The sequence below is a fragment of the Malaclemys terrapin genome, chromosome 10 (assembly GCF_027887155.1).
Source record: "Malaclemys terrapin pileata isolate rMalTer1 chromosome 10, rMalTer1.hap1, whole genome shotgun sequence".
NCBI classification, from domain to species: Eukaryota; Metazoa; Chordata; order Testudines; family Emydidae; genus Malaclemys; species Malaclemys terrapin.
In genome coordinates this window covers 79,733,729-79,750,326 of record NC_071514.1, presented here as the reverse complement: position 1 = coordinate 79,750,326, position 16,598 = coordinate 79,733,729, and the positions used below count along the sequence as shown (strand labels likewise).

The following is a 16,598-nucleotide window of genomic DNA, read 5'->3' as shown; positions in this document are numbered from 1 at the left end:
AACTATGCTGCTGAAATTTCGACGTGACAGGGAGTTTTCTGGCCTGCTGTGCCATATGGAGAAAGGGGAGTTTAGTTTGGTCTCTGACCTTGTGTGACTCCATTCCAAGGTCAGTGCCTCAGCTTTGGAGGTCAAGTTGCAACAGCTATTTAAGCAGGCCGTACACCTGTACATACCTGGTTCAGGTTACAGGGCTTTGCTCTCATGTCCAGGACAAACACGGGAAGCAGAGCTGCCTTTCTATAGCCGATCACACCTGCCATCCCATCTGGCAGGAGGAGCCAGACGCCTGTGTCTACTCCTCTTGAAAATGCAGTTTTGAAAGCTTGGCCAGTTACAAATGCTTTTCATTCCTGCAGATTTTGACTGTTTCCAGCTAGGAAACAGGAATTTATGCACTAGATTGAATTCTTTTAAATTCCAGAATAGGGTATAATTACTTAGCAATTACACAGTTCAGTAGATGGCTTCTTGCACTGACGGCAAGTTCCTCTAGATGTTACCACCAATGCCAAAGAAAGTAAATGATCAGGGCACATGTTGCTAATACTATTTTAATTTCACATAGTGGTTGCACAAATGTGCGCGACAGTAACAAAATATGACAAGGGTGAAGTTGTCAGCTGCTCCCCTCTGGAGTCCTTAACTCCCATGCAGTTTAAGACTTACCTACCACACCAAGAGAACTTAATCTTACACCCAATGGAGATATGTCCACACTGGAGAAGAACTGTATGTAAGTTGAGCAAGAAGTGCTTGGCACCAACAGGAAATTTAGACCAGTTCCCACTGAGCTCAGGGGGAAAGCGGCAGAACAGCACTGCAGTCTAAGAACAGAGCATCAGTGCTGGAGATAGATCATCATAAATACCGTCACAACTGGCCCCCTTCACCAAGAAGCAACTGGTGATGCACAGAAGGTCACAAACCTCAAAGCCATCCCTTCATCAGACTGCAAGGTCACATGGGCACTGCTGCTGTGTATATAAGTAGTGTGAATTACCATGGCAAAATGTTAGGTCCCCTCCCCACTTGAACCAAACTCCAAAAAGGAGCCATTTTAGTAGTAAAAAGCGCAAAAGCATTTGAAATTCTCATCTTTTAATGGGCAATGATAACTTTGGGCTGGTTCTGTGTATACAATTAAACAATATACTTAAAAGTTTCCCAAAAAAACAACCAAAAAAACCTTTCACACCCCCTTTATATAGTTTTCTTCCATCAACGTTCCACTGCTGGATTTGGCTCCCACAGCCTAGCGTACAGCTCTCAAGTCACTGCAGATCCACTTCTTAAGAGTAATGAAGAACTGAAAAACCTTGGTGCATCAGTGAGGTGTTATTTTAAAAATAACAACTCTATTAAACCAAACGCCTTCCCAGTCTCCACTGCTTCTCAGAGGAAAAAAATGTTACTGTGGGAGTCTTAATACACTTGTCTTTGTGGATTTCTCTTTTCCCTACTGAAGTCATACAACATAGAGTTCATAGATCTTCTTTACACAGTACACCAGGGCAGCGAGTGCTATCGTGTTATGCAGTCTCTTTCTGTGCAGGTCATCCTTTCTCACCAGCACCACAGGAGTGGAGGAAGTGAGCGTATGCAGGGGCAGGCGGGAAAGTTTATAGGCATCATACTCCACTTGGTACTTGCAGCAAGGGTCAAACTGCCAGGAGATACCGTAGAGGGTGCAGCAGGCCATGCTCAGCACGCCAGCAGGCAGGGAGATGTAATGGGAATAATCTACTGGAAGCGCCAGAGGGGTGAAGAGACAAGCGGTGCCCGCTAGGACGGCGGTCTTGTGCAGGCAGTTCCCAACTGTGATCCAGCGAGCGGTCTCGTCACCGATGCGAGTGGGTTCTATCACTATATATTTGTACTGGGCTTCCAGGGCCTGCTCCAGCTCGTACTCAAACTGGTCCTGAGCATTATCCCCATTGTAGATTTCATGCACAATGTAACACTCCGTGGAGGACAAGATGATCCTGTTAACAGGAAACACAGAATTAAGCTACAGAGCACAGAGACAACCCTTCCTCTACATTAACCCAGTTAGCTTGGAGTATGGGAGATTGACAACTGAACCCAGGTCAGCACCTTACGGTCACTTGATCGCTGCTTTTCCCTCAACAAAGTAGTACTTTTTCTGATCAAAACTCATTTGAGAGCAGCGGATTGTTCAAGAGAAACTCGGAAAAGCTCTTTGATTTAGGCTTAACTATGTATTTTACATACATGAATTTTACTTTCCTCACGTTGGGGAATTAGGAACTTTTCAAGAAAACAAGATCTTGCAATTGGTTGAATCCTCCTGAAACATATTCTCCACTTGATTTCTGCCATCAGTGACGTCACAGTCAGCTGCTGTGGAGATGGTGTCAATCAGCATTTAATCTGTAATGAAAGAGGTGCTGGGGCTCAAGCAAATTTTTTTATATTCGTAACTGATGCAGCAAGCCCGGAAGTGCCGGGGCTCTGAACTGCCAAGACGAGAGGTCTCGGGGATCAGCCCTGGGAAAAATTAAGCACTGGTGTCAATGTCACAAAGAGGAGACTGTGTCAGATGATGGAATGAGCCACCAACAGAACAAAAAACCCAACAACTATGGATACAAGTTGTCCCCTCAATGAAGGTGTTGCAAATTTTCAAAGAGACGTGTTTTGGCCACCCTCGTTCCTGGCACAGATCAGAACCACCCATGCTAATCCCCACATTTCCAGATCCACACCTCAACCATGTTAATTCTAGAACCAACAACTATGCAACCTATACTCCAGCTTGCTATAAAACTGGCTAATTTGTGGGATCCAGCCTGTGGTGATAAGGAATGACACAAATGTGTAGCTAGAGGGAGAGGTGACAGCAGAGCAATCAATCACAATTTGTTAGCACATTTGGTTCCTTCCTCTCGCCAGATTGGAAGGCAACAGGGGAAAGAGGTGGGTTTTACTGCACTATTGGTTAAATGCTAAGAAACAACATTACCCTGGAGCAATCTCCCTACTCCTGTCACCAGACTGTACTAGGTAAGTTCTGTACACACATACTGCACGTATCATGCAAGATCTCTAGCCCTTGGTAAAACAGCTGGAGGTAGCCTGGACTAGTTTCCAGCTATCTGCCCACAGCAGCATCTTATCCTTTATCTTGTTACTCCAAAGTCCACAGATATGTTCGCTTATCTGTGCAGTAGCCTCACATCTGCTCTGCGCCCTCACTGAGAAAGCAGAACAAAGCAAATGGCCTTGTCTGTTACACTGGGTGGGTTTTACCTCATTAAAAGAAACTGATTTTAATATGTTCTCTTAGATCCCCAGTGTCCAGAGCACATGGGCTCCCAAGGACATAGTTATTTGACAAATTCCTTTAGCACAGCAAGAGCAACCACTACACAACTTTGCCCTACTCGCAGCAGACATCGTTCCTGATAGCACTTGGGCTCACTTGGTATTAGTGATCTGGCAAGGGAGAACTCTGCAACGGAGACTGAAACTAACACTTCTTTCTTGCTCCATTAGTATACAGATACTAGTGTGTTCGCCCTGGAAATGGCAAAGGAAGAGAGGATACATGTTTGAAAGCTGCTGTAATACCAGACATTACTCTTGAAATTCAGTTTTAGTCTCACTGTGAAGGGTATTGTGCAGCAGCCACCTGCAATCAAGAATATTGTTAAATTACAGGCTGTTGCCTGAAGTAGCTTGTTTACAGTGAATGGTGACAACAATACCAAGCAGCAGCAGCTAAGACTTATCAGCCTCCTTCTTTAGGACCGAATGAGCTGTTTCTGTAAGAGTTTGGTTGGCAAGCAAGGTTTTCCTTGTAAGCCAGACATTGGGCATTCTCTGGTTACATTACGTTTGTCTTGAACGCGTCTGCATTTAGAATAGGAGATTCTGCCAATGCTGCCTAGGACAAGAACTGGTTTGCACATCTCCTGTGAGATTCTATTTATTTGGTGACGGAAACAAAACATTTCACTGTGAAGCTTAAGATTTCTTTTCCTAAAAAAAGTACGTTCTCTAGCAGATTAACCCCTTCAGTTTGTCCACTGCTCAACCTTGGAGCTGCAAGCTTTTAAAGGAAAGCATTTTTGCTAATTTAAAGGGATCATGTCTAGTAAAAGTACAATATTTGTTATAAAACACATTGCAATATGTATTTGTTTTAAATTTCAGAGAGACGTTTCTAAGGTTTAAACGCCAAACAGAATTGGGTTAGCATGACAGCACCAGGAAAAGAACTCGAGCAACCTAGTTTCACTGCACAAATAGAGTCAAATGTACTCATGGCATACAGGGTGAAGTTAAATCTTTTCACCAATGGTTTCCCCCTCAAGTAAGTACTGAAGAGGTCTTAAGTGCTAGTGTAGGACAGTAGAATTTTCAGATCCATTTCAGAATGCATCAGGGATGGCATGGGGTATTTACCAGAGGCAATTTTTACCTGGTAAAAATAATGTTTTTTATTGCCCCAGAAAAAACAAGTTAGTCCCAGTTTAAGGCGTTTTCTATTTTGAAAACTGTTTAGTTAAGGCACACCACATTACACTTAGTTTTAGTTACATATTCAAATTGTGGTTACACAAGGGAGTAGATTAATCGATTAGTTTAGGTTTGTACAAATAAAGTAAAACTGCAGTGGGCGTAATACTAATATATTTAATTAGAATACTGAACATTGGAATGCTTTTGCATTTTGGTTTGGTATGTTCTCAAGCCAGTTATGCATGTCATGGCTCATTTCTGTTTTCAATACTCTATAAACAAAAGTCAAAACCATTTGGTTATAGGAAACGACAGTAATGCAGTTGTAGGCTTGAAGTGTTAAGCAGTCAGAGGCACACAGACTTGCAAACTACTAGGTCCATCTGGCCATGCAGTATTCTGTAGCAGAAGACCTCCTTTAATGTAGTGGATAGACGGAGCCCATTCCTCAGTTCTGAATGGTGGTACTGAAAGTTTGACAAGGATTCGTTCTATGTTTGCTGAACTAACCAGACATGGATGCAATTATTTTTCCCGGTTTAAACCGTATGTACGCCTGTATTTACCAGCACCCTGTCCTAAACTCATTTTTTTCTGGGAAATTGCTAACCCTGGAAGGCACGCTTGAGACCTAGGCTTTGTGAAACAGCAAGTGGTTTCACCCAGTTGGTGCTAATACTTAATGATTTCAATCCAGGTTCAAGGGGAACTGATGCTAAAGCCATTTTCAGCAATGGTTCAGCTTCCTAGCTAAAAACAAGGCGCAAGTTTCTTAGATCAGAAATGCCATGTCAACCAAGTGAAGTTACGGGAAACGTTTAGGTTGAGAGAAGAACCCTACCCACTGTTAAACTTCCTATAATTTTGTGGGTTGCTCAAATTAGGTCTGGCAATTTAAGAGGAATGGGCCCATTCTGATTGAAACACACCAACCCAGCTCAGACCCAAATACTCTCAGGCTTCAAGTGATTTCTTCCCTCCAAAATCCTTCTGGTCCTTGAAGGATCTTTGAATATCCCTCCCATTCCCTGCCTTCCTTTCCCCACACTTTATATACTCTCATAGACCCATTTGGTCAATAGCCTTCCAGTCAAGGAAAATAGGACAGGAACACATTAAACATTAACCTTGGACTGAAATTACTATCAGAAAATAAGTTTATTCGAGCCCTCCTCTCTCTTCAGAAGCTTTATCCATTCTTGGGCTCTAGGCTTTTATAGGTGTGAAGTCAAAACACGACGCATAGGAGCAAAAATAAGCGAGATAAAACTGTTCCATATAAAAGACACGAAGCAAAACAGAATGGGATGTGCACCCCCGAAAGCACCTGGCCCTGGGCGGTATGCTCTTGTGGCTCCGAGCACAGCAGCTGCTGATCCCTTGACCAAATAATCCCTGTTAGAGCAACTTATTCTTCCATCAGACACTGCTCAAGATGCAATTGCTTGTCTTGGCAATTGACTAGATAATCCCAACAAAAAGGATGGGGGGGAAGGAGACGAGCTACTCAAACAATAGCGGGTGTGAGGAGACAGTGAAGTGAGGAGAAATTACATATGGGGTAAATGCAAGATAAATATTACACTAAAGTTCAGGCATGTGGGAAGTTAAATTCAGTGTGCGTCATTCCCACATGCGAGGCTGGCTGCAACAGGTGGAAAGCCTGGGGAAAACAATCGTCCACAAAAGAAGAAAAATCCGAAGAGTGTGTAGTGTCCCCGCATAGGAGAGAACTCTGTAGAACTCTGTCTACAAGACTTACCAGAACTTGTTGACATGCAGAACAAGAATGGGGTTCTTGCCTCAGAGACCTCAAGTACAAAGACTAACAAAATTGATTTTCCATGACATAGGGCCTTTCATTTGAACAAAACAGCACACACTGGAGCCTGTGGACTCACCACCACCCCTGGAAAAAACACAGCCAGGGTTTAAGCATTGTCAGTTCTGTGCTTATATGGACCTAGGTGGGAGTATCGATAACTCAGTTATTCTCGATTTTACTTGAAAGTGCGATAAGTAACCAATGGCAGAGGAGATCCATGTAGTAATGCCAAACAGCCAAAGGCTGGATGTGCTAGTTATGCTTAAAAGCAGCTGTTAAACTAGGAAATGTTAAATGATTTTCTAGAGCCCTTCTTCCAAGAAGGAAGGGCTTTGCCACAGGAAAGTTTTATATCCATTCTGTTGTAGCTGTGTAACTTGCATCTTGAATACTATTTGCATATCACTGCTTGATGAATCCCATTTCCTGTGATGATTTTTTTGTTTTTTTAAGTGTCTCATTCTTGATGCCTGGCTTTTCAGTGTCTGTGTAAAAAAAGACAGAGGAATGCTCTGTTCTGATGGTGCAGTAGATTAAATGGCTTTTGTAGCTAGTGTTATAAAATAATTTACACTGATTTCTGTACCTGCAGGATTACAAACAAACAATGATCCTCAGCAACTGATACAGCAGCCACCAGCAAGAGGGGCAGAAATGCCCATGTTAACCACATGGTGAGTTTAAAATTAAATTTGAAATGTATTCCCCTACTAAAAACATCACCTAGTGCACTAAGAAGACATTGCAGCTAGCTATATGCTAGACACTCATGAAATTTCCCAGTTAGGGTTCCAAAATCTGCCCCCTGTCTCCCCTAAAAAGTTAAAACGCCTCTAGTGGCCACCTAAATGTCACAGGATGCTTCTCAAGCTACCCCATGAGCAGTGCTGCCTAGCCTGTTTTCGTGGTATCCTAGTCACAAACACATGGTCTGTTTCTTTTTCACCACACATACCTTTAATCCACAGAACCCAAACTCGGCAGGACATAGCACAGGTATATAGCAGGAGGAGCCTTTCACAGCTTGCTCTCTTGCCCCCAGCTCTGCTGAAAACGGGATTTTCCCCAGCATCCTTCTCCAGCCACCAGCTGGGAATGGAAAGGAGGTAAGCCTTCTCATCAGTGGGGTGCCCCTGGACCTCACTGGTGGAGGCCCGCTCCCTGTCCCGTCTAGCATATATACTTCTGGCTAGTAGTTTTAAGTTCTGACTGGTGGGTGTCCAGAAAGCATCTCCACTCCTGATCAGAAGTATCCCCAAATCGTGCACAGTTCACGATTCCTTTGTTGCATGTATTGTTCAAGTTTCTGAACCCCTTTTATATACGACGTGTAAGTCCCAGGTTAGCTTTTTGAAAGGTGATACAATTGCTCATGGACAACAGAATACCTGTGGTTCCACCATTCAAAGAGAGGTTTCTTGACTGTAGGTAAACAGTACTAGGCAGAAATTCATGAGAACTGCAAATGCAAAGAGACCTGGTTGAGTGGTGATTGAAAAAGATGGGCTTCCTCTCGTGTGATAATGCTTGTGATTTGCAAAACTTGCGTCACATGCAACATGCACAAAAGAAATGAGTACACCAGTGCAACTAAGGACTGAAGGCTGGTGTGTGAATGAATTCGAATAGAGCCACATCACAGATGGCCAAAAGCATACAGTGTCTGACATCGTTAGAGTCCCAACCAAACCTGAATAAGTCAGTACTGTGTGGACAGGCCAGACTCAAGAACATTAATGCACTAACCTTTTATTTCTAGATCTGGGTTCAACTCTTGTTACTTTCAACATGAAAAATGAGTTGTGGTCTCACCTTAATCCCCAGTGGAAAAATTCCACATCACAAAACCATCATACAATTTGACAAGCTTGTCCATTTCAGCTCAGGAAAGGTCCAGGACTGCAATGACAGGGGTACTCCACATGAGAATTGAGGTCTGGCGACAAGCTTTCCCCACAGCACTGTCCCACATTCTAGCATTCTTGACCCATTACTATCAGTATCTCAGCACCGAGACAATGTGTTCGACCACAACCTTCGGAGAACAATAATCAATATGGTCAGAACAAAGAGGACAAGAAGCAACAGCACAGAGGCAAAGCAAATTTCCATTCAAGGGATGCAACTTAAATGCAATAAGATTAGAGCCAAATAAGGAATTCTATACAGTTCTCTTTGGAAAGAGGATTGGGGGGAGAGAGGGGGAGAACAGATCAGGGAAAATGAGCACGAGACCCCAAGAGCTGCACCAGTGATAGAAGACAGCACCCACCACCGAAAACACTGCAATACCATTAAGGAGACCACAATGAGCAGGAGAAGCGCCACTTTTAGTTTAACAAAAGAATTAGCTAGACTAATGGAAGCAGATCAATCACTGCTCCAAGCACGCGGATTACTGGAAATCCAAGCGGTACAGGTAAGACCTTTAAGACAGCCCAGAAACCAGTAAACGTAGTTGGGATGAAATCAAAGCTGCCTTATTGCATTGCTCTTTCTGAGCTGTACAAGTTTGTTAGACTGTTTCCCCAGGGAACAAGTGGCATTCTCTTTTGTGCTCTAGTGGTCATCGTGCAGAATTTTAGACAAGAACTCCAAGTGCACGCGGTAGCTGTTCTCCATTATAAATTGCTTTGGGCTACGGATTAGCAATTCCTTTTAGATACTCTGCATAAAGAGTCCCTTTGGAATGAGGGAGGGAAAGCAATATTTAGTGGGTTCTCTTTAGTTAGTTTTTCAGTATTTTGTTTAACCTTTAACCACCATCATAAAACCAGCCCAGAATCGACAGCTAATATACTGTTAGATCCTTAGCCATATGCCCCACGAATAAAGTATCATCTGGTAGTGACCAAAGAGACCTTCCAGGTATCAATCAGATCTTTTATGGAGGGATATGGTCTCTGTAGTTACAGCTGCCAGTGGTTTTGTTACATTTGACTAACTTTCCTAACACTGGACAGTATTTTATTCACTAGCTATTCCCATGACATTTCTCCTCAACATACACTCCTTTGAGACTAGCTGGCTGACAGCTACAAACTGAGCTAGAGAAATACCTTAAAACGGCTCTTTGATGAGAAAGCTGCATCAGTGTGCTCAGTCAGTAAGAATCTGTCTTTGGACAAGAATCATATTCATGAACATAAGAAAACTGTATTTGCTATATATAACATATACACGTCGTCATCTGATGATAACTGAGCCATCACCATTGCCCTGCACACAAGCTGTGTTCCCAACACCACACAAGATAGGTAGGTGTGACTTGGGAAAAGACACCAGCCAAGAGTGGAGTGGAGATCTCCAATTGCAAAAATGGGAGATCACCTGCTTTTAGTGTAAATTTTCTTAGCCAAATGATGATGATCTTAGCATACAAAGTTATTTGGAAGGAGAATTGTCTGACACATAACAAAACCAGCCCTTTGCCAGGTTTGTGTTGGGAGGGAGTGTGTAGTAGTGGTTAGAGGTACTCTAGTCACAGACTGTCTTGCTGTGTCATCTCTGTGCCTATTTTCATGCCCAACCCCCCTCCCGCTCATTTGTAAAAGTTAGGATCATATTTAAACCTCAGAACAGGTCAGTGAGGCAAGTAACTTGTTTGTGTTTGTAAAGCACATCATCATCACCACCACCCCCCACCTAGGGCTGTCAGAGTCTTTAAATTGGGTGGTAGAACAAAGGACAATTTTGCTACTCCATAAAAAGACAGCTGCTTTCAAAGGCTGTTGGTTACACTAGCGAGCACCAGGGTGGGAAGAAGGAAGGAGATGCCAACGGAAGGGACAACAGAATTGAGCCAGAAGTTTTAAGTAAAGAAAAGAATTATGCATACAAATGTTAAGGTAGTGCAACAAGATTTCTCTCTTTCCTGTCTTTAAAGTTAGGCTTCCAAAACTTCTACAGCTACTCTGCAGGGAGTTCCACCATGTCCCAGTTGCTCATCCATCCTGACAGAGGCAGAAACACAGCTGGTGACCAAACATGCATTTTAGAAAGCTCTTTGTGAGTGCAGACACTACAAAAAGCCAACAGCAGCAACCACCACCAGAATAGCCAGGCCCTTCCCTCCCCCTAAAATTACTCTGCAGCCCCCAAATCCAGGGAGCAAAACAGCAAAATCCTAAGGACACAAGCCACTCAACCAGCATTAAGCACTCTCCAAAGGGAGGTCACTCTGAAGGTCTTCTGTTGCCTCCACCACTTTTCAACACAGATTTTTAAGGCGCGTCCCGGTCTCCAGAACGCTCCTACCACTGAGCACAACTACGAGTCATCGTTTGGCCTAAGGGTTAAAGCTGCCTTTGGTAACGTGCAGATTTGCACTGACCTTCCCCCTGACGCTGCCTCTCCTTCCCTCCTCCTCACTCCCGTGGAAACTCGCCCCCAGCCAAGGCACTCCTGCTGGAGCCAGCTGCAGACTGTGCCTTCCTCGCTGCAGCTGGACTCTGCCCTGGATTTACCCGCAGCCTTGGGACTCTCGCAGCTCTGTCCTTAGCTCACTCTGGTAGATGGTGGCTTTGATTCCTCCCATCACTGGCCCTGTTCTCCCCTTTCCTCCCTCTCCCACACAACAGGCCTCTCCGTTTCCCCCACTGGCCTGTTCTTCCCCTCTCCTCCCTCTCCGACCCCCTGACCTGCACCCCCTCACTCCAGCAGCCTCCCGGTCACTGTCCCCTTCTCCCCTCCCCCTTCCCACCCCCCCACTGGTCTTCCCTTCCCCCATGACCTGCACCCCCTCACTCCACCAGCCTCCCCATCACTATCCCCTTCTCCCATCCCCCTTCCCCCCTGACCTGCACCCCCTCACTCCACCGGCCTCCCCCTCACTGGCCCGTTCTCCCCTTTTCTCCTCCCCCTCCCCAGGACCTGCCCCCCCTCACTAGCCCGCTCTCCTCTTTTCTCTGCCCCTTCCCCTCCAATGACCTGCACCCCCTCACTCCACCAGCCTCCCCATCACTGTCCCCTTCTCCCCTGCCCCCCCACTGGTCTCCCCTTCCCCCCTGACCTGCACCCCCTCACTCCACCAGCCTCCCCATCACTGTCCCCTTCTCCCCCCCCACTGGTCTCCCCTTCCCCCCTGACCTGCACCCCCTCACTGGCCCGTTCTCCCCTTCTCCCCCCCCCACTCCACCAGCCTCCCCATCACTATCCCCTTCCCCGCTGACCTGCCCCCCCCCCACTCCACCGGCCTCCCCCTCAGTGTCTCTCCCCCCTCCCCCGTCCCGCTCACGGCGGGGAGGGGGCCCACCCTCCGCCCAGCCCGGACCAAGCAGGATCCCGGGTCCACACCCCATCGCCCCTGCTCAGGCCCCTTTGGGGCCCAGTCCGGCGGCGCCCCAGAGTCCCGCCCTGCCTGCTGCCCGCCCGGCCAGGCCTCACCTCTCCCTACCGCCGCTGCCACTGCTGGTGCTGCCGGGGCCAGCGCGCCTCCTTCCCCACGCCGCCATCTTGGAGACTCTCGGCTCGAGTCGCAAATGTCTCTCCGCCAAGGGGGCCCCGGCCCGCGCCCGAGCCTGCCGGGAAATGGAGTCCAGGTCGCGGGGCCGGAGCCAGTGGGGGAGCGCGGCCGCCGCCAGAGCGGCCTACAACCCCCACCATGCTCTGCGCCGCGCTGGGGCCCATGGGACATGTAGTCCTGCGGGCGGCAAGGCGGGGACGCGCCGGACGGCGCTAGAGAGGCCCAGGCCCTGAGCTCAATCCCATGCCCTCCCCGTAGCCAGCTTGTCTTCGCAGGGAAACACCCAGGGGAGTGGTTGGGGAAATGGACTACAACTCCCACAAAGCACCGGGGCAGCCTCGTGGGAGCGGGCCACGTGTGGCTCCAGGTGGGGCTGGGTATGTGCTCTCAGAGCTGGGGGCAGGGGCAGAGCCCCTGTAAAAGCCTCCTCCGCGGGCTTCCCTCCCCCACTTCTATAGGCTCTAGGGTCAGGGAGAGGCCACCCTGGGGGAGGCTGCCCTGGCCTCAAATAGGCCTGACCCCCCCCCCCCCCCAATGGCAGGGTCGAGCGTTGGGTGGACTAGTGGGGACAGGCTGACCTGGCAGAGGGGCTGAACAAAGACAGTCCTGGGGAAGAGGTGGGCTCACATGCAGCTAGCTATTTCAAAATAAATACTAACCCAACCCTTATTGATCCCCGCTGACCGACAGAGAAGGGGTAGGGACGCTCCTGACTACAGCTCTGGCATGGTACCCTCCGTGTCCTGCTAGGAAGGAGCAGGAGGGCACAGCAGTGTAATGCATGCTGTAGATTACAGACCCCCAAGTAACCTGTACATCGCACAGGTGCTAGATTTCTTTAGCTCCAGCAAGCCTGGGCTTCTACTACTGAGCTAAAGAGCAATCTCCTTCAGCCATAGGACTGTGGTATTGGGTTTATGTTGGCTGTAGGCTGGTAACCAAGAAGGGGTGACCTATCACTCTCAGTTGGGCAGGTCTGAGATTCCATGCAGTAGAGGCAGGTCTATCCTGGGAAGAGTGAGTTTAAACCCACCCAAAACTAAAGACCTGCCCCATCAAGTGAGGGGGAGCTGCTGCTGAGCCCAGAAAGCAACTAATTCTGGGGGACAATGAATGACAAAACAGGGAGAGGCATGAAGGTCAAAGCAAAGGCTGCAGAGAGGGACACTGAGCAGAGAACTCTGAACACCATCCCCTGCTTCATGAAGGAGCCCCAGGAGTCAGTGGATACCATCTGAGGAACTCTGCAATAGAGGCAGGATTGACGCTACACTGCTGGGAACTAGGTTTTGTTGGAATTTTTGGGGCTTCAGTTCAGTGCTGCAGCTGTGAAAATGGCACTGAAAAGAGCAACAGAGGGCTGCAGAAAAGACAGTTCCTGAGCTCAACACCCTCCATTGTGCTATCACTTAAACCCAGGGAATAAATTATTTTTCTGGTTTTATTTAAAGAAATTCCTTTTTATGTCTGTTTTTCTGGATCAAACAACAAGGAAAACGTTAGGGAGGGGAGAGGTGACAGCACCCAAGATGCGAGTCTTGGGGTTTTCACTTGCAGGCAGGTATGGTTGACACATGCAGATGACACAGTGTGAGGGAGAAGGATGGAGGGCAAGCAGGGAGCTGGGGCCCTGGCAGGGGAGGACAAGTGGGTGACAAGAGCTAGCTGTACTGTGTATGGATACTGTTGAGATGATAATATTTGTGCCTGAACTAAAGATTCATCCCATCTTTTGGCATGACCATGGAATCTCTGGGAATAAGCCTGCCCTTACAAAAGGAAGTGGACTAGCTGGTTTAGCACATTTCCATCTCCAGTTTCTTATGATCCCAAAACTTTTGCAGATTTAATAAGCTGACATATAAACTTGGCAAAAGGATGACCTCACCCACCCACTGAAATGCAGCCTCCCACAGGGTGAAACGGGAGAAACACCACCACATAACAGATTAGGAGACTACAGGGTCTACAGATTTTTTTGTTTGTTTGTTTAGGTTGCCAGCTGTAAATTACCTGAGATGGAATTTGGCCAGGATGCACCTACAGAAACCAAACTCACCTCAGACCTTCCAGCACGTACTTAGCGCAGATCACGTGGAATAGAAACAGAATAGAACAGGAGGCCAACTGTAATAGAAAGTAGGTGGAAGGAGTACTAGTGCTTGGCCACACCCTACCTACCCTCCATCACGGGCCAGTACCACTCAGGAAGTCGGTAGTGCTGGTGTGGAAGGGGGTGGGATCAGAGCAATTAGGGGATGGGTTAGATTCAGCACATCCTCTCAACAGCCTCCCCTAGCAGACTTCCCATGGAAGTGAGAGCTGCCATCCATCCCCTGGTGTAGGCACTAAGGAGAGGGCAGTATTAGGAACAGCACCCATCCTCCCTGGGGTATAGGCCCTCTGAGAACAGTAGCCTTGTAGGTTTGGCAAGCTGCAGTTTGCAGGGGGTGAATCTAGTCCACTGTGCAAAAGAGGATTTTTTCTGTCATTGACGCTTCCCCATCTCACATTACAGCAACACAAAAGTCATCTTAAACAAGATTTTCCAATGAAACAACGTCCTTTTCCCCAACTGCAGCTGAGTTCACAACATCTGCAGATAGGGCGGCCAATCCCAGCTAAAGACCTTCAGTGGGGCGATCCCTGTCCTGTCCTCACACTCCCCTTCCCCTCAGCAGCAGGAGCAGCAAAACTCCTCCTGGTCCCTGGTCTCCCTTCAAAGATGGCCCAGCACTTCTCCAGTCCATTTACAGATGGCTCAAAGGGATCTGCTCTCAGCTTCCCTGATGTTGCACCTCTTCTCCATGGATCTGACAGTGCTCCCCAGGACATGCCGCCTTGGAGCAGTTTGGCCAAGGTTCAGGAATAACAGCAGAGCCCTTCCCAGAAGTTCATTTTTACTTGCCTGGCAGCAGCAGTTCGCAGCCTTTGCTGCTTCCATCACAGCATCAAAGAGAGCGACCACATCAGCTTCTGCTCCCTCCGCACCCACCAACTGTCCTGTTTAACAGCCATAGCACCTTCTGTTCTAATGATCCACCATCTTAAAGGGACTTTTAAAATTCCTTTCTCCTGCTGTTTCAGTCTATCTGCAGGAAGAATCTTTCCCCCAACTGCACCTAACTCCTACAAAACGTGCAGTGAGACCTTTAGAGACTACAAGAGGTCAGGCATTGGCTTTTGGTACATGTGTGAAGTGACTGAAAGTGCATTTCAGCATATTGTAAAGATGTCTGTATATCTCCCTGCTAGAAAAATACCGGTGGTTATCAATAATGGCATTGATGAGCAACAGAATGTAAATAAAGATAACGTAACAACCCACAACTTTACAGGTGTTGGCACATAGGGCTTAGTTATGACATACAGGATAAGTTCTGATTCCTTCCAGCCGAGGGCAGTGGTGCATATACACTCTAGCCGTGTCATTACAAACAACATGTGTTTAGAACATGCCTATAACACTGCAGAAGTCCATTCACTATAGACCAGGGGTTCTCAAACTGGGGGTCGGGACCCCTCAGGGGTCACGAGGTTATTACATGGGGGGGGTCACAAGCTGTCAGCCTCCACCCCAAACCCTGCTTTGCCTCCAGCGTTTATAATGGTGTTAAATATATAACAAAGTTGTTTAATTGATAAAGAGGGGTCGCACTCAGGGGCTTGCTATGTGAAAGGGGTCACCAGTACAAAAGTTTGAGAACCACTGCTGTAGACTGTACTGTCAAACAGCGACATTACCCTTTGTGTGATGTAGGGTCAGTGGAAATAAGACTTTCTGGAATGTGGAATGTAAATAGAAAGAGTGTAACTAGCAACATTCCAGCTTTTGTGTTATAAACCAAAACCGACAAATACGCAGCTCAAGAGGTGCATCGACCAAAACCTCCGGTGCGTGCGTTTGAAATCCAAGCCTGGAACCAGACCTGAGTTTTGCAAACGACCACCGGTTTTACAATGGATATAATCAAAACCCTACGCCCAGACACAACCCCGCTTCCCCAACCTGGGGGGGTGGAGATCCGGCTTCAGATTCTGTGGCTTGCACCCGGCTCTTTTTGAAACAATATCATAAAAACAACTTCTGTTCCGGGGGCCGGGAGACCAAGTACTTGAGCTGTGTTCCTGGGGCTTGTGATGGAATTTCCTTGTGTGGAGCCTGCTTGTTATCCTTGCTGTGTACAAAATCTACAGGGAGTAAATCTTTTTCTCCAAGCTACTGAAATATTATTCGTGCATTCTAACCACTGAACACAAGAACACAGACCCCCAGGTCAAGGGACAGGCTTACGACTTACCAGGCCCTTGTAGGAACCCCCGATGGAGAGAATTGGTCTTGGGGTCCTTCTTTGTTATGGTCCTGCTGCTGGATGGCAGGAGGGTCAGGCTGTGACTCCGGAAGCACTGAGCTTGAAGCAGTCATTATGGCCCAGTTCCTCAAAGGTATTTAGAAGCCTCATTTCCACTGAAATCAATGAGAGTTAGGCTTCTAAATACCTTTCAGATTCTGGGCCTGGGTGCGTACAGCCAGCCTTAACTATGACCTCTAAATAATATTCCACAGCTTCAGTCCACAACTCCTTGAAACTGGATGGGTTCTTTGCAAAGGGGAGCCTCTCCTTCCTCCCCATTAGTTGGGCTTGGGTCCCTGTCTTCAGGTAGGGTGGTTTACCAAAGAGCTTGGGTAGCCCTTGTTACAGGAAAGGAAACGACAAGAGCAGTCACAGAGCATCTGGGAATGTACCACACCATGTTCAGGTCAGCAGCTCAGCACCGGGACCAAGCCTCACCTCTTATAAGGAAGTGTCTTTCTGAATA

General features: G+C 47.2%; 1 protein-coding gene across 3 annotated transcripts; it reads right to left on the bottom strand.

Annotated features, from left to right (window-relative positions):
• Positions 1-1,082: 1,082 nt before the first annotated feature.
• TMEM11 (transmembrane protein 11) lies at positions 1,083-11,956 on the bottom strand. Of its 3 annotated transcripts, XM_054042935.1 has the most exons (3): positions 11,699-11,785; positions 2,236-2,394; positions 1,083-1,985 (listed from the first exon to the last, which is right to left on the bottom strand). In XM_054042935.1, coding segments are annotated over exons 2-3 (519 nt in total). In that variant the 5' UTR covers positions 2,238-2,394; positions 11,699-11,785; the 3' UTR covers positions 1,083-1,468. The 3 variants fall into 3 exon arrangements, with proteins under 3 accessions (XP_053898910.1, XP_053898908.1, XP_053898909.1); XM_054042933.1 differs by lacking the exon at positions 2,236-2,394 and having other exon boundaries at positions 11,709-11,956; XM_054042934.1 differs by lacking the exon at positions 2,236-2,394 and having other exon boundaries at positions 11,699-11,806.
• Positions 11,957-16,598: the final 4,642 nt, after the last annotated feature.